Consider the following 26,808-nt stretch of genomic DNA (forward strand, 5'->3'; position numbering starts at 1 on the left):
ATAAAATAAAATAAAATGTTCTTTAAATAATATTATATAAATACAAAATATATTATAATAAATAATTATGAGCAATATATAAATTAAATACAATATTAAAAATATTACATTCAGATTAAATATTTAGCTTTAAACATCTTGAAATAAAATGTGTTTTATTTATAATTTATAATTATTTATAAAAACATATAAATTAAAACAATATTAGAAATAAAGTAAATTAAATATTAGATTAAATATTTAGCTTAGAAGGTATTAAAATAAAATGAAACCTGCTTTAAATAATATAATATAAATATAAAATACATTAAAATAAAAATGTGCTTTAAATATAAAAACATGAAATATAATAAATGTTAAACAACATAAATCAATATAAAATATTATATAATTATATTTAGATTAAAAATGTAGCTTTAAAGATATTAATACACCACTGTAGTGCAGAAGATTTCAGAAACATTGCTGCAAATCCACGGTCTTTAAATTGTTTCTCATCCGTCTCCTCTTACCTCCTCTAATCTCCTCCTTTGCTCCTTCTGCTCCTCGATGCGTTTTTGCCTCTCTGCCAGTAGTTGGCGCTTGTGTTCCTCATTCTGTTGCTGTTCTAGCTGTTGTCTCCTCAGGGCTTCGGAGCGCTCCTTATTGGCCAACTGTAGACGCAGGAAGTCCCGCCTCAGGGTCGATTCCCCAGGGATGTTTATGATAGAGCTGTAAGGAAGATGTTAAATCATCTTTAAGTCAATCAGGTCTCCACTATACCCACATGCATGTGTGTGTGAGTGGAAAAAGGTCTATGTACCTCGGCTCTCCTATGTCTCGCTCTTCCTCCTCCTCTTCACTTCCACTGTACTCATATTCGGTCTCGTCTGAAAACACACAGCATTGTAAGATGTAGGTTTTTAGATTAAAGACCGATTCAGATAAGGACTGTTGTGACAAAACAACAACTGATAAAAATTTGTAAGAAAAATAAGTTATTTTTTTTTAAAGTTATTAAATAGTAGTCAACTCTTACTAAAAACAATATTCAATGAATAATTTAATTTATTTTAATAATAAATAAAATAAAATAAATTTCTAAAATAAAAATAAAATACATAATAAAATAATAATTTTCCCTGTTATTTCTATTTTTCACCAATATTCACCCTTTTCTAATTTAAAAAAATCTCATGGCAAATTCCTATTCATCAACAAATACACGGTTACAATTATTATTTTTATTAAAATATTCATTAATATTGCGTTTTCAATAATTACTATTTGGTTATCATTGCTATCAATCAAAACAATAAATAATAAACAATACATAATTTAATTAATTAATTAATTAATTTAGACAATGAATAAAATTAAATACATTAAAAGGTAAAAATAAAATACAAAATAAAATAAATAAAATACATATTAAATTACTTTTTTTCATAGAATAGATTAAAGACAGATTCAGATAAGGAATGTTGTGACAGCAACTTGAAAACCATTGATAAAAATTTGCAGGAAAAGTATTTAAGTAAATTGTTTTTAAAGTTACAAAATAGTAGTCAACTCTTACTAAAAATAATATTCAATAAATACTTTTATTAATTTATTAATGTATTTATTTATTTAGAAAATAAATAAAATAAAATAAAGAATAAAAAAAATACATAATAAAATAATAATAAATAAAATAAAGTTTGGTGAAGTTTTGTTTACGCATCAACAGAAAACAGCATAAACTAAAAAACTCACCCCTCTCTCCTCTCTTCTTTTTGGTCCGGTCAATGTGGTCTTTGAGCTGGATTCGGACCTGTCTCTCGTTGGGAAGGTCTTTGATGAAGGGATGTTTCATGAGCTGTTCAGTACTGGGTCTCTGGTTGTGATTCTTCAATAAACAGCTCTCAATGAACGACTGGAACTTTTTAGACCTACAGAGAACAACAAACTGATTATTTCCCCCTATTTTGAATCAGTTGTAGATTAGTGCAAATTTTAATACAATGAGAGGTTTGATTCACCACTTCTTGGACTTGAGACGAGGCGCTGGGTTTCTGGGTATGAGGAAAAGTGCTCGCATTGGATGCATATCGCACAGCGCTGAGAAAACAGACAGGTGTTTGTGTTTAGCAATCCCCGTGTTCATATAAAATACATTTCTGCATTGTGCTGGACTTACGAGGGGCTCCTTCTGCCATCTCAATAGCCGTAATTCCCAGCGACCACAGATCACTCTGTAACAAAACGGTGCTTTTAGGATCTCTGCCTGAAGCCAAACAAGACCCTCACACAAAAGCAATCAGGTGTTGTAAAAGCGTAATTAAGAATCGCTTGAAGTACCTTGAAGTCATATGTGGCGTCTGGGTTCTCATCACAGGCTATGACCTCTGGAGCCATCCAATATGGAGTGCCAATAAAAGTGTTCCTCCTACCCACGGTACGGTCCAACTGTGCACTCACACCAAAATCAACTGTTGAAAACACACGCAATCACACACACACAGGGAAGATTTGGCCTTAATGTGTCTGCGTGCATTAACAAGAGGAGAGGTCTTTGATGAAGTGCATGCTGCCATCTGCCTCTGTGCCACTCTACCCTCGTCACCGCAGGCAGTGTTGTCATAGCAACCAGCCTGAACTGTCTCCCAAACTCAAACAACTCGATGACAAGCCCTAATAACTCCAGAGGAGGGTCACAGGTTCCTCAAGACAGACAGAATCAACCAATATAAACACACAGACACACTCGAACTAGCTTCTTACAATTAAAATGATTTACTGAAAAAGTGATTATCTACACAACAAGTTATGAATAAAACATAGCTAGTTCATATAATATTTTTAAAAAGTACAATGAGGATCCTTAAATGAGGTGACATCAAGATTGAATACACTACCATATAATTTTTTTTTTTTTTTTTAGAAAAATTAAACATTTAATACAGCAAGGACACATTAAATTAACTGTTTTCAATAAAAACGGTTTCTTGAGCATCAGATCAGCATATTCATTTGACACTGAACACCATACTAATGGCTGCTAAAAATGTAATTGTATCAAACAGAAATTAATTACATTTTAAAATATATTTAAATAGAAAACAGTTATTTTAAAATGGCAATAATATTTCTGATCAAATAAATATGTTTGGCAAGCATAAAAGACTTCTTTCAAAAACATAAAAATATTTCTGAACAGTAGTGTGTTTTTGTATAAATAATTAAAAAGAAAGCAACAGTGTGTGAAAACCTTGTGAAGACTTACAGAAAACGTTTGACCTCTGTCATTGCCAACAAAGGGTATATAACAAAGTATTGAGATGATTATTGACCAAATACTTATTTTCCACCATAATTTGCAAATAAATTCTTTAAAAATCCTACAATGTGATTTTCTGGATTTATTTCCCTCATTTTGTCTCTCATAGTTGAGGTATACCTATGATGAAAATTACAGGCCTCTCTCATCTTTTTAAGTGGGAGAACTTGCACAATTGGTGGCTGACTAAATACTTTTTTTCCCCACTGTATATATATATATATATATTTCTAGAGTTTCAGCTTTAGTTTTAATTACTTTTTCTTATTTGTAAGTCGCTTTGAATAAAAGCGTCTGCTAAATGACAAAGTAAAGTAAAGCAAAAGTAAGCTAATAATTTCATATGTCAATGAGCTTGTGAATAGCCTGTGGCAATTTCAGAACAAATGCATGAGTTTCTGATGAATATGTTTTTGAACAGGTTCTTGGAAATTAAACCTTCCTGCACAAACAGATTTATTTAATTAAAATGAACTATTTGATCTGTTTAGGGGTGGGCAATATACCGGTAAACAAGATTAACCCGTAGAAATTTGTCAACCGGTAGATTCTGGACTATCGTCTTTATCGCGGTCATGCACTCAAGTTGTGGTCACGAAATGTATCTCTGCACACATTTTTAAGCATTGTGGTTTAAAAACGAGTGATTTTAAGCCGTTTAAATGCAAACTACATGTTTGTGTGTGATGTCTTGTGTTTTGCGTGCAGGCTGCACACATGAATCCACTGCTCATGGAGCGTGTAAGTATTTTTGTTGCTTTATTGGCTTTGAATGTCATATGAATGAAAATGCCCGACTTTGCAAGTATCCACGTAAACACAGTCATTTAAGTCTTAAGAGAGAGAAGTGAGAAAATCTCTCACCGCTCTTGACTAAATCACTTTTTTATCTTTAATAATAAGACATTTAATTTACACAGTGAAAGCTATGCAGTGTTTTTGATTAATTTATATACAATGTGTGTAGTATTTATTTATTGTAGTTGTTTTGTCCTGTTGCTTGTAATTAGTTACTTATCTTCAGTGAGCTTGAGTTAGGGGTGTGAACTCACCTAGTTTGACTTCTGCATTTTCCGTGAGCAAAACGTTCTGACCTTTGATATCACGATGAATGACCTTATGTTGATGCAAGTGGGTCAGACCCTATCAAAACCAGATGAAGAAGTTCAACTCAACTAGAGACGGTCAAATGAGGAAACACTCTTTAAAAATAACACTTCTGGAAGCTAATAATGTCTTCTAGTGGCCCACACTACACACATACTCACCCTGAGGATCTCTCTGCAGATGTAGGCCGTCCACTCCTCCTTCAGAGAGTTTCCTTTGGTGTTCTTTATCAGGTCTGTCACTGAACCAGCACCACAAAACTCCATCACCAGCTACAGACACAACACGTCAACAAAATTAGGATAAAACCCATCTCATTTAGTGGAGATCTACATTGGTGCTGTCGCACAAACAGAATTTGTTGCATTATTTCCATTTAGAGGTCATGTGTGAACGGGACCCGATGTTGAAATGCTGGCTAATAATCAACTCTTTCTTATGCTCATCAGGGCTGCATTTATTTGATAAAAAATACAGAAAAAAATGTATATTGTGAAATATTGAAGACAAAGCAGCATCATGTGACACTGAAGACTGGAGTAATGGCTGATGAAAATTCAGATTTGATCACAAGAATAAATAAATTTTTAAGTGCATTAAAACAGAAAACATGTTATTTTAAATTGCAATAATATTTCACAATATCCCTGTTTTTTCTGTATTTTTTTAATCAAATAAATGCAGCCTTGATGAGCATAGTAAACTATAAAAAAAACATTACTGAATACAAATTTTTAAAGGGCTATATATAAATATATATATTAAATATTTATAAAAAAAAAGATTCATGTGTCTACAAATTTTCTATTTTTTTTTAGCTACAGCAGCTTACAGTTTAAAGTGGCAGAACCAGTATTTTAATTAGATCCAACATTCGACACTCACACATACATGCAAATTCACACTTTTCAGCTGAAACTAGATCTATGAATGACAACTTGTCACAGGGCAACTTAATTTTCCCACTTTGAAGAAGTTGAAATGACAATATAGAAGGTTGCAATAAAAAGCATTAGTGGTTTTAAAAAAGGGAATTTCATAGTTGTTTCCAGAGAAAAGCCTCCATCTAATAATTCTCTGATTTGACTCAAAAATGTCTTGCAGTTTTTTTTTCCTATAGCCCAACCTTTGCCTTAACAGAGTTATAGTAAAAAGCAGTGACATGCAAACTTCCAAACCCAGTTGTGTTTTTACTTCTTTGGCTTTACCTTTTCTCCCAAGACACTCATAAATAGAGCTTTATTCTCATTAATGAACCCAGGGGCACAATAAAAGTCAATAAATGTAATTTATGAGCATAATATGATGGTTTTTCTGAAACACTGATTGGTTTTGAATGCTCTCTTGAGCTGGCCCTCAGATGGGTCAAAATATGTTTGGCCTCTGGGACTCTCCAAAGTCACGACTGCTGAGTTGGCAACATTGTTTTTCCTCTAAGGGAAATCCTTCTTACAAAGACGCCCAATGGAGGGTGGTTGTGCTGACCACATAATCCAGTGCTAGTAAATGTCTTCAGCATGTCACTTATCTTTCTGTTGCTGGGCAAAGAAAGTGACAAAGCTCACCACAGAGGAAATGAGGCTGGCAGTTTGCGCTCAATGCATAGAGATAAAAACAACAAGGCCTAGGCACCTCTGTGCAAAGTGTGAACATTGCGTTTCTGTGACAAATCGGGCAGCTGTTGGAAAGCGTTACCTTACCAGTGTTGAGAAAGCTATTTTTGAGGCTGTAGCTTCTTATGTTTAAGCGTATTCCTGGTATTACTGCGTATTAGTGTCTTATTCCAAAGAAAAAATTGATTGTCTTCATAATCTTGAACTTTTCTGATTATGTCACTTAGGCTCCACAGGTTAGATTTTTCACACTTAAATATTTTTCCTCATTAAATATAAGAAAGACCTTAAATAAAGTAAAACAGTCAGCAAATTATTAAATAGTTACACTATAGTCAAACTTTAGTTTTATGTGGCTGCAAATCTGCATTTGACATATAACCATAGACTGTACAAAAACATGGACGTAGTGTTCGTGATGTCACCCGTAGGTTTCTGAAGAGTGTTTTTGAAGCTCAAAGTGGGCGGAGCGGGCTGTCGCCATCTTGGTAATCAAAAATTAGCAAAGAGGCGGGAGCTGGTTGCTGACCTAGCTCTCCCTTTTGGAGCCAGTCTCTAGCGGCCAGTCGATGAATTGCGGTTTTAGTCACTTCCGTGTTGGTTTCACGAGAGAGACCAGAAGGTTGCCGCTTGGATATAACATGACAAAAACCAATAATATATAGTATGTAACAATATGAAAACAGCTAAACTACTAGCAAGCTAGTCAAAAAGTTTGAAACATCACTACTTTTAGCTCCCTGACACTATATTGTATTACACACATTAATAATGATACATTTACACACTAAAATACCCTGATTCTTTCTGCCTACAACTAATTTAGACTGACCCAGAGCTGGTCATCCATGCCAGGTGGATTCTTCTTGATGAAGGCACCATAGTAGGTGGCGATGTTTCGATGGTGGGAGTATTTTTTTAGCATGTTGATCTCAGCTTTGATCTCCTCCTCCTCATCCTGTCAAATAAAACAGACAACACTTGAGACAGAGCAGGAAAATACCACGTCTCTTTGTCTGTGAGTGAGTCATTGTCAGGTAACGATTCTACAGTGTGATTTACTACTGTACATAATTAACCGTATAAATATTTAATTTATTATACTTAGTAATTCATATCACTGTTATATCACTCTTTGCCACTAGCAACAACAAAATTTGGAGTAAAATTGTTTTCAAACAGGTTTCCTTAAACACTCCATCCATCTGTTATTGGTCAGCCAAACAGATGCCCCGCCCTAAACTAATGCCACTGGTTGAGACTGTTGCGATGTCAGGCTGATTAGAACAAGCAAAAACAAAGCAATGGTTTGACAGTCCTAGTGAAAAAGAACCAACCTATAAAATGGCATGAATATAACTTTTCATTTTTCTAATGATAAAAGTATTTATTTTATTTATTTTTAAATAATTTTATTTAAAACAGTTTTTATATAAACATAAAACAAATTAAAGTCTCACAAAATGTATACAAAAAATATACTATACACAAAAAAAAGAAAAAAGAAGAAAAAAAAAACAAGACCACGAACAGGCACCAGATACAATGAAAAATATACACCTTAAACAAAGACATGCGTAATCAAACAAACAAAACATTAAAGATGGAGCGAAGGAATAATGATAAAAAGTACTTTAACACAAAATCTAAATACCAGGCATTTTTGTCACTTTTACATTTAAATGGGTAATACTGAGTTTCTTTAAGTAAATAAAAAATTAAGGTCACACTTTATTTTAAGGTCCAGTTCTCACTATTAATAAATCATTAACTATGACTTTTGCTTCAGTAAACAGTAAAGGGAGTTGTTAAGCTAGGCATTGGGTAGGATTAGGGATGTAGAATATGGTCATGTAGAATATGTGCTTTATAAGTACTAATAAACAGACAATAAGTTATTAAAAGGGATGCTAATAAGCAATTAGTTAATAGTGAGAACTGATCTCTATACTAAAGTGTTACCAAAATTAAATTAATATTAATTTTAATATACACTATCGTACAAAAATTAAGGGTCAGTAAGATTTTTAACAAAAATAATATTTTTATTCAGCAAGGATGGAAAAGTGACCTTAAAGGCATTATTTCCTATAAATTATGTTAATTTAATCTTTCTATACATCAAACAAACCTGAAAAAAAATGTAAATTGTTTCCTTGAAAAACTACATATCAACTACATTGATAATAACAAGAAAAGTTTCTTAATCTCCAAATCAGCATATTAGAATAAATAAAGTTTTATAATATAATTATAGAAAATAAAAAAACTCTAATTTTAAATGTTTATAATATTTTACATCACTAATAACATTACTAATACTAACCATTTCTAATGTATGTTTAAACAAATAAATGCAGACTTAATGAGCATGAGACTTTCAAATATATTTATAAAAATCTTAATGTCCCCATGATTTTTGAAAATTAGTGTATTAATATCATTAATATGTTCATATTTTTTTCTATTAATAACATTAATAAAATATTTTAAAAGTGAACTTTCCAATATTTAGCTTAATGAAATAAAAAAAATATATATTCATAATTAAAATATTCCAAAATGCTTGATGCATTGTCCAGGAATCAGCCATGGAAAATCACAACAAAAGTTAACTAATAATCTGAATATTGAGGGAGTGATATGTGTCCTAGGCTAGTAGTGGCCTTTCAAAGTCTATGGCGGTTATAGCCCTGGTACATGGTTTCATCCATCCATCCATCTTCCATACCGCTTTATCCTCTGCAGTAGGGATGGGAAGATTCCCCCATTCGCTCGGTGCATCGGCATAAAAAGTTGACGATGCGATGCATCGGTTTAAAAAGTGTGCATCGGATACAAGTTGGCATTTGTATCGCAATGCATCGTTTCTAACATATTTGCATCAGTAAAAACCGATTTATCGGTGACCAATATTTTATATGTAGATTGATTTCTCCTCTCTAAACTGTTTCTCAAGAGCGTGTTGTGTTTTCCTCAGTGCATAACTGACATGTCACAGTTATATTCTTCATCTGTAGTGTAAATGTTAGAAAGTCACGCAAATATATCCATTTTGCTGTCAGGAGTGGGCGAGGCTGACACGAGTGAACGAGCGCTGCTGCGCACATGCGCACTAAACAGACTGAGCGCAATCGAATAGGAGCGCAATAATTCGGAGTAAAATAAACATTTTGCTAAAATATTTGTTGTTGGACATTAAATGTGTCTTTTGTAGAAACTGCATGGCTAGAAACTGTAAAAAAAATAAAAATAAGTCCAATAATAGTATGTGAGAGAGTCAGTGGTAATATCATTACGTTCCTATTGGTCAGTGTTAGAGGAACTCAGCTTAGTCTGACAGTTAACCTGCTTTAGTTTCCCAGCATAAGTTGCCACAGTGACTTGCTTGATAGGCCTATGTTAAATTTGCTTTATTGAACCAAATCATTTGACAATTAGTCAGATTAACTGAAATAAGCCTTATGAAACAGGCCTTGAGGCATTAGAAGTGATCATATTTTTTCCATTGCATAGAATCACATTGTGTTGAATCGAATCGAAATGGGATCGCACTGCATCGTAACAGGGGTGAATCGTATCGCATCGCATCGGTAGCTGCTTCATATGTATCTTTAATGTATCGTATCGTTGGCTATGCATCGAGCCTGAGTCATGAGATGCACATCCCAACTCTGCAGGATCATGGGAGGAATGGAGCCTATCCCAGCGTTTTGGTCCACAGTTGGGGGACACCCTGAACGGATGGCCAGACCATCACAGGGCTCACAGACAAACACACATTCACACCTATGGGCAATGTATAGTAGGTGAAGCATGACCCATTCATGTTTGTGTTTAAATGACATCATGCAACAAGTGAAAAGTGAAAGTGTAAAAGTAAAACCGACAAGGAGAGAAACAAGAAACCGAGGTGGCTACTTGCGCTCTTACCCCTGTGACATCCATGACCTTGATTGCAGCGAGCTGGCCGGTCTTAACATGACGGCCCTGTAGAGAGAAAGATAAGAGAGAGGACATATCATTCACGAGTGTCATACAAACATCATACTGGCATTATTGAACATGTGGTGATGAGATCTATCTGTGGTAGAAGAATAGGTGGATGTAAGCCTCTGGCACGCGGCATAATTACGTAACAGTTTAGAAATTTTTAAAAAAAACACACACACACACACACACGCACACGCACACGCACACGCACACGCACACACACACGCACACGCACACACACACGCACACACACATGCACACGCTTCCTAGAATGATTGAAAAAGACCCAAAAACCTGTGTGAATGATCTCGGGCTCTTGGCTGTACCATTTTGTGTTTGTGAATGTGTTACAATGCCACCATGATGACAACTCTGTTTGGACTGGACGTATCTCCAAAAGCGTTATGCAACCAAAGGAATGTAGAAATGGAAATCACTGTCCCAGGTCTCCCCCAGTTCCCTCATGTTTACCTGTTAAGTTCCTCACTTCCCCCAAGCTCAATTTGATTTCATAACCAGAAACGAGAGAAACAGACACTGTGGACACAGATCATCTGCACGCTCAGCAGGCACACAATCACACACTAACACACACACACACACTCTCACACACACACACACGCACACACACATGCACACACACATGCACACGCTTCCTAGAATGATTGAAAAAGACCCAAAAACCTGTGTGAATGATCTCAGGCTCTTGGCTGTACCATTTTGTGTTTGTGAATGTGTTACAATGCCACCATGATGACAACTCTGTTTGGACTGGACGAATCTCCAAAAGCGTTATGCAACCAAAGGAATGTAGAAATGGAAATCACTGTCCCAGGTCTCCCCCAGTTCCCTCATGTTTACCTGTTAAGTTCCTCACTTCCCCCAAGCTCAATTTGATTTCATAACCAGAAACGAGAGAAACAGACACTGTGGACACAGATCATCTGCACGCTCAGCAGGTTCCGTGTTTTGGGACAATAGCGGGAGATACGGCAGCAGATCGGAGCAGAAGTGCATTCATCTGAACGGCAGAATCACCCAGTGTGTGCTCTTCAGAATGAATTATGCACACTTCATCTCCTCACCCAACACACTCCCACCGCTTTGATTCTGAGCAGAGGAGATGTTTCGGAGAGAGGAGGGGAAGAATGAAAAAAGGGGGGAAAGAAAGAGGACATGAGGAAGAGCGTCATACAAGTCCCACCAGTGTTCATTAACAACTTCAACCGCTACTGCAAAGTATTAACGAGTGGAGAAACCCAGACAAACCACAGGGCTATATGAGAAAATCACTGAGTAGGGAACTTTTAACATATTTTAATAAACACCGAGACGTGGGAACCATGGCGTGACGTGCACTGAGTTCAAATAGGGCTCACATCATTTCTTGATGCCATTTTGAGCATCCAATAACTATTTTGAGCATCTGTAATAACTCATTTTTACAAGTGGTCAACCAATTATATATCGACCAAAATACCAATATTTGTCTTTTATTATTGACATCATCTGATGAAGTGTTGGAAGCAAGACTTTAGTATCAATGTTTATTTTATATTTTCAAGTTCAAATTTTTTTCCTAATTTAGTAAATATTAGGTATATTTATTCCTCATTACAAATAAATATAAATTTATTGCAGCATGTTTTATTTCCTATCTTTAAGTATAATTTACATCTACTTTATACATCAGCCATCCTGCTCAAAGACAAAGGTTCCAAAACCTTTTTTGTCAGCTAAACCCTTTTGGACGGAAAATATTTACTTAAAGTAACTTAAAGTTAATATTTCGATAATTTAAGTAAAATGAAATGCTGTAAAGTTGTGTCCACAAAAATGTAGGAAATCATGCAAACGTGAAAGTTCATTTGTTTCTCCAAATACATGTTAAGCGATGGAGCCTCTCTGAAAACAAGGCATTGCAAGCTGTACACGTGAATTTCAATCCCAATTGATTATTTTAATGTTACATTCGATTTAGTTTAGCTTAACTCACAAACACCCTGCAGTTCCCTCATAAATCTTGTTTGGGACACCAAATATACTGACATCGGCCATAAAAAAAAAGCACATTAATTGTTATATCATTTTTAAGTGTTTCTTCCCATGCTGTGTGTTTTAGGTGATTGCTATGCAGTTTATAAAGTGGTCTGAGTGGATTTCCTAGGTTGTTTTGAGTGGTTGCTTTCGATATGGCTTGGTAGTTTTGAAGCTTTTGAACTGGAAAACATGCTGACTAGACAAAAATGTTGGCTTATTTGAAGACATCTGTGACAGAAGAACACATGAGCCAATCATCATAATAATACATCTGACTAATCGTAATAAATTATGCTGGCATATTAATGAATCAGATGTGTGGACGTGGTGAACGGGTGCATGTGTGATGGATTTGCGCCCTACAGCTCCACGTCTCTCCTGATGAGGAGATTCACAGGGCCGACTGCTAACTGGAAAAACCATCTGCCATCTTGACAGAGATTAACTGAAAATTTCTGGAGCGTTGACGTGTAAGATAAGACTGTCCTCAATTGCCATAAGCCATGAAAAAAGCAAGACGCAAATGTGCCGACTGTGCAGTATTAATGATAAATATAACTGTGCTCAGACTGGAATATTAACATACTGCACGTATATGCCGTACATTGAGCAATATTTTTAGAAACAATATGCAAAACGGTCAGCAAAATGCAACAGAAAGCGTTTCAAACTGTCGTCACATGACCTTATTACATTTCATGATAAACGTATTTATTTTTAAAATAACTGCAATTTTGCATTTTAGTAAGCAAGTACATGTTATTTATATGACACAGCAAAGCTGACCAAATTTTTATGTAAAAATTACTTAAATTTTGACAGTCTAGTCAAGAAAATTTGACTTAAGTAGGTAGGTAGTTGAGATTTTAATGCCATGTCAGCAGCTGATACTATTCTCATGGCAAGAGTTTTCTAACAGTTGTACAGTTTAATGCATTGGTCTCAAACTCAATCCCTGGAGGGCCACAGCTCTGCACAGTTTAGCTCCAACCCTAATCAAACACACCTGATCCAGATAAATCAAGGTCTTCAGGATTACTAGAAACTTCCAAGCAGGTGTGATTTGGAGCTGGTTGGAGCTAAACTCTGCAGAGCTGTGGCCCTCCAGGAATTGAGTTTGAGACCTCTGGTTTAATGAAATAGAAATGGAAAGAAAAGAAATGGAAAGGAAAGGAAATTGGAAAAGAAAAGAAATGGAAAAGAAAAGAAAAAAGAAATAACGGAAATGGAAAAGAAAAGAAAAGGAAAAGGAAAAAGAAAATGGAAAAGAAAATGAAAATGAAAAGAAAAGGAAATGGAAAAGAAAAGAAAAGAAATGGAAAAGTAAATATGTATATGATAAACAAAGTTTACTGTGCTGTATGTTGCACATTTGCAATAGGAAAACTTGGTGTTTCACACAGAAAAAAATATGCTTACTGTACTTAGCATGGTACGCATAAACTATACTGCAAAAATAGTAAATATGGTTGTGAACAAAACTACATAACACAATTTCAACAAAGTCATAGGATGCTTTATGCTTATAAAAAAAATTTATAATAAAAAGATTGGCTTTTCCAGAGTCGTCAGCAGATTTTTTTGTAGCCTATGTGTGAATGAATGCTTTTAGAATCCAAACAGATAAGCACACTATGCGGTCACAGAACCCTTCTAATCTAGACTGGCAGCTGAAATGCATACTGAGGTCTGTTCCCATTATATCTGAAATGACCGTAAATGGCTATCGGAGAGCTTGCAGTAGTAATGCATTGTAACCGTAGCTGCAAAATGCTGTGAGGAAGACATTGCTGTGTGGTTTCATCATCACGGCTGCTATTGGCTATACTCAACACTCCAGTTGTGAGAACTAAGACGGTATCTGCTGGAGGCAAACAACAGTGATGACAGCCATATCTATCTATCTATCTATCTATCTATCTATCTATTGCTATATAGATGTATATATAACAGTGTTTCCCCTGCCATTATTTTAGGGGGGCGGCCTGCCCCCCCCACCGGCCCCCCCCCCCCCCCCCCCCCCTTGAAGGGCAAGTTATTTTTTTTTATGTAGTACTGGTACTGAAACGCTCGTGACGCTTCCGGTGATATTAACCTCTGCCGTCTCACTAATGAGGACATAAACACATGAACAACATCTCCAGAACTGCTCTGAGAGTCACTTCATGAGCATTTGATAGTTTCATCTGAGTAAAACTATCCTCATATCATATACACACAGAAATGTAATGGTATTCACGGCAACCCGTCAAAGTAAACGTTCGGTTTAACTTGAGGTCATTGGCAGAAATATATTACTATTGTTGAGTAGAATGTACGTAACAGACTGCTACTACTAAAATTATTAAAACCTTATTTTTAAGGAATAAGCATTCAATATTTCTTCAATGTTTTAAATGTAATATTAAATTAAAATTAAATGTTTAATTTTCATTACTTAAAAGATAGATTAAATGAATGTTTTATGCCTTAATCTATCTATCTATCTATGTATCTATCTATGTAGAAGTCGTGAAAACGGAACAGTTATTATTGTACAATCAGGATCAGGAAGTCATTTGTCACTGCAAGCCTGGTGTATGTTTGTACCGCTTAACGGTAGAAACAGGGTGCCAGTGCGAAAAAAAAAAAAAAAGCACAACGCACCACTTCCTCTCTGTAGCCTAGCAACAGGCCTGGAAGGCGGAGGAGGTTTGTGATTTTCACACTCTTCTACAGACAGCTCCTCTTGTTCCTGAGACATGTGACCTAGTGTGACCCTCTCAGCTCAGTCTCTGAGAGAGCTTTGGAGGGGCCAGAATCTCTTCACTCATCTTCCATTCAGAGAACAGCCTTTAAAAGACCACATGCCCTGCAGTCACTTATGGAATGCAGGAAGTTGGTGTTTTATTTAGAGCCTCATTGTGGAAGTTTCCTTATTTAACCGTAAGCTCTGTGTTTATGTATGGGTGAGAAGAACATGCAAAGCCTTCACTCATAATGTGGACCTAGATTTCCAGGTGCTTTGCTGGAAAATATTTGGTGCTACAATGCTAGGGTGTTGTGGGTGGTTGCCAGGGAGTTGGTATGTGGTTGCTAAGGTGTTTTGAGTTAGAGATGTGCAAACCGACATGCTTCCAAAATTAAATCTGTGGGTTGCCTGAACGACTGAGGATCACCAGTGTTATTTTAGTGTTATATAGTGTTATAGTTTTAGTACTTCTGTTGTGTTTTTGTCATTATTTTGTCTGTAGTGTTTATAAATTATGTATTTATTTGTTTTAGTTTATTTAGTTTTGGTTATTAAGCAAGTTGTCTTGGCATCCAGCTGAAATAAAAGTGATATACATTTTTATGGTAACACTTTACATAGGCCTTTATGTATAATGCATTATAAAGGGTAAAAAAATAATTTAAAATGCATAGTGTAACAATGAATTTATAAGTGTTATAATGTATTAACTGTGGTTACAATTAGGTTACACTTTAAGAATTATAAGGTGCATTACATTACAAGGCATAATTAATGCATTAAAACTACTTTTATAATGCTTTAAGTAGGGGTGCTCCGATTGATCGGCTACCGATCACTATCGGCTGATAATCACGTTGGGATGATTGATCGGTGGTCTCTAAAAGGCCGATCTCAAAAAAACAATCTCAAGCTGATGACGCTGCCGTGAGAGGTTTGGCACGACATGCAGCGGTACCGTCTCAGTCTCTGTCCGGCGCGGGTGAAATAATTATAATTCTGAAGGTGACAAACAGCGTGAGTGAATCACTGCGCGCTCTCTCTCTTTCTCTCTCAAAATACGCAAATGGCTTCAAATCACCACACATCGCGTCTGTCTATAAGCGAGCTGCACGCTGCACAGTTGACACAGGAATTGTCACTTGCAAAGTTGAGGCAGTGTCACATCGCCACTAAAGTTTATAAACTGCATTTCTTTTTAATTCTTGCCAGTGTCTAACCATTCAGCACTCGAGCGCTCTCCTAGAGACCATACGCTCATGCACACTCGCAGCGCACACACATAACGCCAGGTTCACATTACTCCGTTTGCAGTGCATACGTGGTGCGTATTTTTTCCTCGCTCATGTTAACGGATTAAAGCGTTCACTAAACATGGTTGCGGTCCGGCACTGCGTTCCAGGAGATCGCAGAGATCGTTTCCGCACCGAGTCTACTGCTGCGCTGCAAGCGCTGAATTAAAGTAACAGCGCATTGTTTGCAGTAAATATGAACATGGATTGACACAGAATGTAGTAATTACACCATAAATGCATATTATTAAAGACTACTGTGTTTCAGTCAACACATATGGCTTTTTGGCTAGGTTTAAAGGGAAAGGGCACTTTTAGATAAAGAAGGCAATAATAGATGGCACTCGTGGAGGTAGGAAAACAGTTATTTATGAACCGCAGGATTGCTTGTAATAAAGATTTAAATGCAAAAGAAAAGGCAGTAGAGCTAACTATTTCTGTCAATGGTAAGTTTGTGATAACGTAAGAAAAGTAGTTTAAATGTTTTGCCAATTGCTTGAGCAACTTAATATATCTAGAAGTAAATGCAAAAGTAAAATGATATTAAATATAATTAAATATATTTATTGGGCTTAAACATGTGAAAGATTGTATTACTGTACTGTGTAAAAAAAGAATTGCAATGCTGAAAAATCATTTTCAGTGACAATGTTTGGATTTGAAATCAAAATAATGGATAAATGTTGTGTTTGTGGTAAAGAGCCACGGATCAGTAGCGGACTCCTGTGTGAAAGCTGCTTCTCCTCTCACAAGAGTCACCTAAGAGGGGAATTCCCCCCATTTTCAAAAATGAAATTCAGGCCCTGAATAAATGTCTAAAAATCCTGATTGGAGTATCACTATAAATAGTTATAAATTATAAAAAAAGGCTTTAAAAAGATCGGCAGATACTGCTTTCTGTGATCGGCAATCGGTGATCGGCCTCAAAAATCCTGATCGGAGCACCCCTAGCTTTAAGTGTAACCGTTTTTTCTTATACTTAACTAACATTCAATTGACATTCAACATTCAATTCAATTATTTATTTTATTTCAAGTAACAACTTTTTTATGGTTTTAGTTTACAATAACCCTGGATCACAAACTACCTGACTTTCAAGTTGTTACAAGCATATACTCACTCAGAAACATGTCTCTCATTGGTAGGAGATTCAGAACAATCATAGGCCTATGTATTTTAAAATCAGCTCAAAATATCAAACATGTACACTCTTCTCAGGGGAAAAAAATATATATATATATAAATATTTTACATTTTTGAAAAGGTACTGCCCTATTGACAACTTTTGTACCTATTTTCCTGAGTGTGTATGATATTCTCCGACTGAATGAAATTATAGTCCAAAGAAGGGCTGCACGATATTGGAAAAAACTCACATTGCGATTAGGGATGTTCATTTTAACCGTTCAACCGGTTAACCGACGGTAAGAATTTTGACCGATTAATACAATCAGTTAAACGGTTTAAAAAGTCATTTAATTATTTATTTTTTCAGTAATTTATCAAAATATTTAAAACAGTTTGCTGCATGGTTAAAATACGCTACGTGTTTAAAAAATTTGTTTTTTAGGGGGGAAAAAACAAAAGTCGCGTATAACTCGCATTTTATCATTTCATTCATAAATAGGCCTAATGCCGACACGAAATGTTTACAAACATTACCTATAATAAACACTATAAACTTAGCTAGGCTATTTTAGTTCCCCTCACTCCACAACAAATCCTTTCAATTAACAGCATTTAGAAAAGAACAAGAATTAAAAATATGAGAAGCTATAGCAATATAAACGACAAGCCAAAACAAATTCATTTAGGTTAAAATAGGGCTGGACGATATGGCCAAAATTGATATCACGATATATTTCTTAATTTCGGTTGATACGATATAATTCCGATATCGATATGAACACTATTTATCTGAAATAGAAATCTTTTGTAAATTTAACAAAAATTATAAAAATTATACTGAATGGAATAGTGTATAATGTTACAAAAGCTTTTTATTTCAGATAAATGCTGATCTTTGGATCTTTCTATTCATCAAAGAATCCTGGAAAAAAAATTTACTCAACTGTTTTAAATATTGATAATCAGCAAATCAGCGTATTAGAATGATTTCTGAAGATCATGTGACACTGAAGACTGGAGTAATGATGCTGACAATTCAGCTATGTATGATCACAGGAATAAATTACATTTTAAAATCTATTCAAATAGAAAGCAATTTTAAATAGTAAAAATATTTCTACATTTTACTGTTTTTGCTGTACTTTGGATCAAATAAATGCAGGCTTGGTGACCAGAAGAGAATTCTTTAAAAAATAAAAAAAATAAAATAAAATAAAACCTTAATCTTACCGTTCAAAAACTTTTGACTGGTAGTGTAGGCTGATTATTCTTATCGATTGAAACAAATGTGCTTCAGCCAGAAAAAAAGGGTATGAAAAGTGCTCCGAGTCACTGCAGAAAACAAAAAAATTGAACAACAACAAAAACACGGAAATGTTGCTGAGATGGGCTTATTTGAAATTAAAACTGATTCTCTGCCAGCAGGAGGCGCTTTTAGAGTGATAAAACTAGCGGTTTCCTCGGTAATGGCTGTAATCACAGCAGCTCCGCTCATGAATGCTACTTTATCAGATCAAATGAAAATGCCATCGAAACTTTTCTGAAGACAGTCGGTTCCCTTCAGAGATACATTCATATAAAACACCCGCGCCGTGTTTGGATTTTCAAACATGCAGTGCTTTTTTCTTTGTGTGGTGTTGTTTGATTAACATTCATGACACAGAAAGCCTCAGGAACATTAAACTGCTGTAAACCAATATACTGTTACACATCCATTTTCTTTCTTAATTGTTTACCTTCACCTAAACCATAAGCAACTGTGTCTACAAGGATACTTGCAGAACACAGTATTTCAGGCACAAATAGACGCAGAAGTGAACAGAATTCAGAATTCACGTGCATCTGCGTGGCTCTCACCGTGTCTACATATAATTAGTTATGCTGTCTACACTGGATGCGCCTAAAAATGCGTGAAAAATGCCAGTCTCGCAGCTTTCACCTTCTTTCCAAAGCGCTCGGGAGCTTTAAGCAACCGTGACCTGCGCTCTCCATGACGACATGGAAGTTTCAACAAAGGATAAATGGATTTCCAGCACTGAAAATCGCTTGTAGTAGCCCTGCTACTAAATGTATTTAAAATGGTACAGCTGTCGCGTCCGGTGCAGACACCGTGTCTGTGTGTGAGCAAAGAAAACAATCAGTATAAATATAACGATCAGTAGCCTATAATAAACATTGCACATCCTGCGATGTGACTATCACGGATGCGCACATCGTGATATTGATATATCGTGCAGCCCTAGAAAGCTAAAAAAAAAAAATAATAAAATCAACATGATTTTCTCAACTCAAATTTGCAGGCTGATTCTGACTTTCAGCAACCAGCGTAGACTCGTTCAGACTGTAAATCAGGGCAAAAATTTGAGCAAAGTTGTATAATATTCCAGCCTGAAACAGAGTGCAACAGAATCAAACAGAATTCTGGGGTCTTGAGTCATATTTAAAACCTGAGCTATTTTTTACTTGACATGCAGTCTCAAAAATGCAATGCTCAAAGGCCAAATATGTCCATTTGAATGTGTGAGGCTGTAGTGATGGTGCTTTAAAGGGGAAGAACCTAAAACCTAAAGCACAGCTAAATAAAACTACTGCGAAAAACCAAATAAAGATAGACTTGTCACCTCACACACCTAACAAGCCTCAATCTTTCTCAGGTATAATTCAAGTACAGGAAATTACATGTCAGAATTCCAATTCACAGAAAATGAATATTCTTCATTTACTCATCATCCAGTCTCATGAAACCTTCCATGGAAAACAAAAGAAGATATTTACAGTACAGCAGAATGTCAAAGCTGCATGACAAGTGAATTAAATGCCCATTCACTTAATTGAACATCATAGCATGAACATTCTTCAAAACATCTCCTTTTGTGTTCCATAAAAGAAGGTCGAGCTGGTTTGGCTGAGTAAATGACAACAATTTTCTTTTGTGTGTGTGTGTGTGTGTGTGTGTGTGTGTGTGTGTGTGAGAACTATCCCTTTAAGAGGGTTTGTTGACAGTGATGCTTTCCTAAAATCTTTAAAAGTGCCTGAAAAGAAAACTCACAAGCTTTGATAAAAAAGTGCCCACATTTCTATCTTTCTCCTTCATAACAGATTTCTCTCAAAAGCAGTGTCATGTGAGTGGGAGATGAGCGGTCCCAACGCAGCACATCCTGACCCAGAACCTATTTCTTCTAATACAGGGCACGTTTTTAATGGCTTTCTGGATCTCCCAAATTGGTGCCCCACCGGAGAAAGGGCTGTGTGGGATTTTATGCAGGCACTCAAACTCGTGGATTTCTTGAAATGAAAATTCACCATGTATATAGTTTCTAAATGCATGTTATAGATCAGGGGTGGCGAACTCCGGTCCTGGAGAGCCGCAGTCCTGCAGAGCTCAGTTCCAACCCTAATAAAAACTCACCTGCCTGTAGCTTCCTAGTAACCCTTCAGGCCTTGATTAGCTTGTTCAGGTGTGTTTGATTAGGGTTAAAGCAAAACTGTTGACTGTCAACTTTTTGCTTACCAACATTCTTCAAAATATGTCCTTTTGTATTCAACAGAAGAATTCAACTCTTAAAGGTTTGAAACAAGTAGAATTTTCATTTTTGGGTGAATGATCACTTAATTATTATTATTATTTCCTTACTTTTACATTTACATACATACATTTTCAATAGGGTGCTAACTTAGAAGGAAGCGTACTCCCAAGGGTTTAGAACGGTCTTTGTGTCTGTACTGGAAATATGTCTGACATTTTCTGTTCAATGGCCGCCAGGCTCAGTTTTATGGCAAATTAAGTTGTATACACCGTGATGATCACATTTCCTGACGCCTCTTCAGGGGCTGTTCTCTAGACCATATTTAAGTCTGTATTAGCAATTACCATGATGTCTCATCTCTCGGCCCTGAGCTCAAAAAGATCAGCTTACTGGAAAAAGTCTCCACTCAACCTTATGAGGTACAGTTCTCCATTATATCTCACTTGCTTATGTAACTGAGATCTTGGCTTCAGGGAGGCTCGGTGGCTTCCATCATAAGGGTCTCTTTGAGATGACTGCATGTATGCGCATCAAGACAATGAATGCCAGCTCAGGTGACACCTGTGGAGTGCGTGTCTGTGTCTGACCTGGTCCTCTGTGACGACTCCTCTGCCGTCAGGGTGCGTGAGAGGACAGCGCAGTGGCATGCTCGGACACAGATGACCCAGCAACATGGACACCTCTTTCATGGTCCTCCAGCAACACACCAGCACCATCAGAGCTCAGTTCCAACCCTAATAAAAACTCACCTGCCTGTAGCTTCCTAGTAACCCTTCAGGCCTTGATTAGCTTGTTCAGGTGTGTTTGGTTAGGGTTGAAGCAAAACTCTGCAGGGTTGCGGCTCTACAGGACCGACGTTCACCACCCTTGTTATAGATCTTATTGTGAACAATTCATTCATGCATATGCTTGATTTTTTGACTACAGACTTCTCTCTGGTGACGTATGCAGGACTTCTCCAACAAAGCTCCAACGGGTTCATTTCCTCAAAAACCAATCAACAACTTTATTTATTTAACCAAGTCCCTGCTCTATAATGTTTCTTTTTCTATAATCCATAACTTCAGCGTTTGGCCTACCTACATCTAGTCAAATATAACGATCAATACTTCTCAAATGCTCATCTGTTCTTGCAGGTCAGCAAGGTCATAACCTATGACCCTTGGACTAATTAAACCGCCTTGCAGCAATGCAGGAGTCCAAGAGTTCAAAGATCCCCCGTTAATAAGAATAAGACCACTCAGCAATTATCTCTCTTTCAAATCTGACCCAAATAGGCAGAGTAAAATGAATGTGAGGCCCTTTTTTCAGGATCACGTTTACAGTACAAACAGCCCTACAGAGTGAAGCAGAAGACATCTGTTTAACAAGACCGACTCCAAAACTAAAAGGGTTTTGCTACGGACCAGCACATTTGATCTTTTAAGCAACTTACTTTTAAAGAAATTACCCACAATTCATCCAAGATGCTCCAGACACCGTGAAATTAGCTTTGGGTAGAGCTGCTGATTTAGATAACTAATGCAGCACTGATAGAGGCCTGACACTTCTTGACTGTTTCTGTAGTATTTTGTATTGCTTTGTTATTGTAAAATCTGCTGTTTATTGACATTAATTCAACAGGGTAAAGTACATTTTTAATATTCAATTTAATTTAAAAATCTTTAACAAAAAGCAGTCTTATGTTCTCCAGGGCTGCATTTATTTGATCAAAATACAGTAAAAACAGCAATACTGTCAAATATTAATACTTAGTATTTAAAATAACTAAATGTAATTATTTCCTATGATGACAACGCTGAATTTTCAGCATCATTACGCCAGTCTTCAGTGTCACATTATCCTTTAGAAATCATTTTAATACCATATGCTAATTTGGTGCTTAAGAAACATTTCTTATCAACGTTGAAAACATTTGTGCTGCTCAATATTTATGCAGAAACTTCGACACACTGATTTTTCAGGATTCTTTTATAATCAGTGCCTTAAAAGGAATAAAAATGAAAGAAATGCATCAATATCCAATGTTCATTTTCTCAGAGTGAAACAAAGCAAAACAATTATCTGAAATGACATTACGAACCACTAGTTAACTGAATAGATAAAAGATGAATATATGTTACATTCTACTTAGCCCACAAAATTCATAAAGATAAATAATGACTGATTTCACATTAAAAAGAAAACAAATAAGAGTAATAGATGAAAGAACTCACATAATGAAGCAATTCAAATCAACAGTCCGACTCAAAAGAAGAGGCGTGCAATCTCATATCAAATCAGGAAAAAAGTCATGGGTGTCAACAGAAAATCTATTCAGCAATACATAAATACCATGACTCATAATTTCCCTGCCTCTTTTATTTCTTTCACATTAAATATACAGTCAATCATGGCTGATTGTGACCTGAATGCAGCTTCACCAAAGCCACCAGAATGTCATCGACAAAAAGTCTAATTTGGTTAAAAAACTACTCCACTTCCACATACATATGATAATAAATGAATGCCTGCTGTTTTAAATAATACCAGAATTCTGAAAGATGTCAGGCGCTTGTGCTTTTGAAAAACTCCCACACGTAAATGAGCAAGTGTGTTTTATATTCATTTTTTATATATATATATTTGGACTGATTAGCCCACACAAATCCGGTGCACAAACACCACAGACTGTGCTCTCTTCATTGCTCACCAACAGACACAGAAATGTACCTTTATGTAAAATAAAAACTAAATTTCACTACCTGCTACCAGACTACCCGTTTATCCAAACCTTGGTAATCAGGAGGCGGCACAGAGGGAATGTCTGGATAATATAATATGTTTGCCAAGGAAATCATGACTATTACTATTGCTCACACTTGCTCATACTATTCCTAAGCGTTAAACTTTGGTGAGTAACTCATCCTGTTCAGTTTGTTACGGATATGAATTATACTTCAAATGGTTTGGCTTGTTTGAGGTGCTCTATTACTTTGCAAAGCCATCTGACTTGCTATTAAAAGATAAGCAATGAAATACTAGCAGTAAAAGAAGGCTGGACATTAAGCAACCACCAAGCGAACACTCTACACCCTTTAGCAACCACACAGAAACACCCTAGAAATCCACAATGCCCAAAGAACCACCCAGATCTCCCTAGCAACCATAAAGCAACACTAAAGCAACATCCAGAGGACCCTGATCCTGAAGTTGTACATATATTTCAGTTTTTCTACTTTAAAATTTCACATTTCATTCAATCCGTCACTTGCTGTTGCTTTGTAATTAATCAGTGAAAATTGTTTCTACAGCTTTTTTTTTCAGTGCAAGAAAGCAAACCACCACTCTAATTTTCTTCCTGGTCTGCTATGGACTAGACCAGGGGTAGGCAAGTTCGGCCCTAGAGAGCCGCAGTCCTGCAGAGTTGTTTTTCTTCGTTTATTTCCTTCTTCCTTTGTTTTTTTTTCCTTTCTCTTCTCTTTATCCTTTCCCAAATTTAAAAATAAAAAATTAAGCAGAAAGACTCATCTGCCTTTTAAATAGCCAATAGGCTTTACCTGTTGGTTGAAGGCAGTTGGAATTGGGGGAGGGACATTCAATCAAAAGAGCATCTGATTGGACAAAAATCTGTGCAGTGCAGGATGAGTCATCAATGTTTTTGTTTCCAGAAGAAAAGGTTAAGACATTTAGGGAAGTCGTGGCCTAATGGTTAGAGAGTCTGACTCGTAACCCAAAGGTTGCAGGTTCGAGTCTCGTACCGGCAGGGATTGTAGGTGGGGGGAGTGAATGTACAGCGCTCCCTCCCACCTTCAATACCACGACTGAGGTGCCCTTGAGGCACCTCAACCCCCAACTGTTCCCCGGGCACCGCAGCATAAATGGCTGCCCACTGCTCCGGGTGTGTGTTCACGGTGTGTGTGTTCACTGCTGTGTGTCTATCACACTTTGGATGGGTTAAATGCAGAGCACTAATTCCAAGTATAGGGTCACCATACTTGGCCACATGTCATGTTGCTTTTTTTTCCATTTAAAATGCATTTATGAGCTAACAGAGCTGGGTAGATTGCTTACAAATTGTAGTAATTAGTAAACAAATTGTAATCACCTTCTGCCATTTTGGAGAGTCCCCCAGAACGTAATCATGGTAATCAACGTTGTTTACGTTCAGTAGAAAGGGCGCGCATGCTGAATGTAAACAGTGCTGATTACCTTGATTACGTTCTGGGGGACTCTCCAAAATGGCGGAAGATGGTAACTCGGGGAGAAGAATTGTTGAATAAATTATGTTATTATTGTTTTCTTTGCGCACAAAAAGTATCCTCGTAGCTTCGTAAAATTACAGTTGAACCACTGATGTCACATGGACTGTTTTACCGATGTCCTTACTACGTTTCTGGGTAGGGAACATTGCAGTTGCGTTGCTGTCTATGGAGGGTCAGAGAGCTCTCAGATTTTATCAAAAATATCTTAATTTGTGTTCCGAAGATGAACGAAGGGCTTACGGATTCGGAACGACATGATGGTGAGTAATTAATGACAGAATTTAAATTTTTGGGTGAACTAACCCTTTAATTAAATCGTAAAAATGTACAATTAAAATAAATTACTTTAAAATAACAGCAATCAAAATAAAACATGAAAATGAAATATTTTATTGGTTTGCCTTCATGTCATGCAAGCATTTTACAAAGGAAAAATTAAGATGAAAAAGAATTAGGTAGAATCAATCAATTACAAATAATTTATTGCTATTGTGTGAATTTATGCAAATCATATAATCAATAAAACCGTAACAGTAGTCTGATTAGGAGTATTTAAAATGTAATATACTCTAATTATGAGTACTTCAGATTACATGTAATCGGTTACTACCCAGCTCTGTCAGCTAAAAGTATCAATATTTAGGAGCATAATAGCATATAAATTGACTGCACAAAACCTGTTGAAGAACGCCAAGATCCTACAACAACTCGGAAATTGCACTCAGAAAACATGGTTATGAGTAGAGCCCGACCGATATGGGTTTTTTTAGGGGCCGATACCGATATTAGGGAGTAAAAAAGGTCGATATATTGGCCGATATTCTGTGTGTATATTATAGTACTGTACCAGTCAAAAGTTTGGACACTTTCCCATTCGTGTGTCCAAACATTTGACTGGTACTATATATAGAATACAGTATACACATAATCAGAATATATATACAAACACATTTTTTGCAATGATCACTCAAATGTGGTGATCAAACACTCATAATGACGTGACAAAGATATGTAATGATGGAGGCAGGGCATTTAACAATTTAACAAACTTTATTATCCAAAATGAGTCTGACATCAGTGCACTGAACAGTAAAGTTGAAGTTTATTCAACTTTAATTCAATTCAATTCCATTCAACTTTATTCCGTTGAAGTTTATTTCACTTCGCAACATTCATTCACGGATTTGTGCTACTGTCTTCACACACAGACGAAACATACCAGAGAAGTGTGAAATGTGACATAATATACCTCTGTAAATAAATATAAATTCACGTCTCACGCACTTTAATGCCCTTTGAATGTAACGTGTACGTTCCCTTGGAACTGGAATCATGGCGGAATATCATGTGAAGTCCACTTCGCAGGGCACTTACGGTCGGAATAATACAATGCTTGAATGCTGCTGCCTGAACAAGAGACCTCCTTATTGAAGGGATCCCCCGAATTTGGTGTAGATTCGCCGCGCCTTTACGGAGATATGGCCGTTCAAAGTTTAAATGGTTTTCCAATTGACTTAAGCTTTAAAGTGTTTCATCCAGGTCGCCAGTAGCAAACAATGGAGCACGCTCTGCTAGTAATTACACCATTTCAAGAATTTTATCTGTGTTATATGTTCTGTAAAAAAAAAAAGTCATATTGGCAGCATATCGGCGGCATATTTGCCGATACCAATATATTGGCGACAGGCTCATATCGGCCAAACGATATATCGGTCGGGCTCTAGTTATGAGCAGAGGAATTCTTGGTAATGACCACACTCAGTCAATTATTAAGGAATGACAGTACATTTATGCCCTCATTCAGCTGACAAATTAGCGAATTCCACTGTCTC

At 36.3% G+C, this 26,808-nt stretch overlaps 1 protein-coding gene across 4 annotated transcripts in view; it reads right to left on the reverse strand.

Moving 5' to 3' along the window:
* The window catches only part of LOC107586752 (TRAF2 and NCK-interacting protein kinase-like), a 55,478-nt gene that overhangs the window by 12,500 nt on the left and 16,170 nt on the right, over positions 1-26,808 (reverse strand). For all 4 annotated transcript variants that reach the window (XM_016274267.1, XM_016274268.1, XM_016274266.1 and 1 more), the window contains exons 3-12: positions 9,955-10,011; positions 6,854-6,979; positions 4,570-4,680; positions 4,354-4,444; positions 2,323-2,453; positions 2,162-2,216; positions 2,004-2,082; positions 1,738-1,913; positions 803-869; positions 513-711 (exon numbers count right to left, since the gene is read on the reverse strand). In XM_016274267.1, coding sequence (XP_016129753.1) covers positions 513-711; positions 803-869; positions 1,738-1,913; positions 2,004-2,082; positions 2,162-2,216; positions 2,323-2,453; positions 4,354-4,444; positions 4,570-4,680; positions 6,854-6,979; positions 9,955-10,011 — 1,092 coding nt within the window. The remainder of the gene's footprint in view (positions 1-512; positions 712-802; positions 870-1,737; positions 1,914-2,003; positions 2,083-2,161; positions 2,217-2,322; positions 2,454-4,353; positions 4,445-4,569; positions 4,681-6,853; positions 6,980-9,954; positions 10,012-26,808) is intronic.

This window comes from Sinocyclocheilus grahami, unplaced genomic scaffold, assembly GCF_001515645.1.
Source record: "Sinocyclocheilus grahami isolate Dianchi unplaced genomic scaffold, SAMN03320097.WGS_v1.1 scaffold85.1, whole genome shotgun sequence".
Taxonomy (NCBI): Eukaryota; Metazoa; Chordata; class Actinopteri; order Cypriniformes; family Cyprinidae; genus Sinocyclocheilus; species Sinocyclocheilus grahami.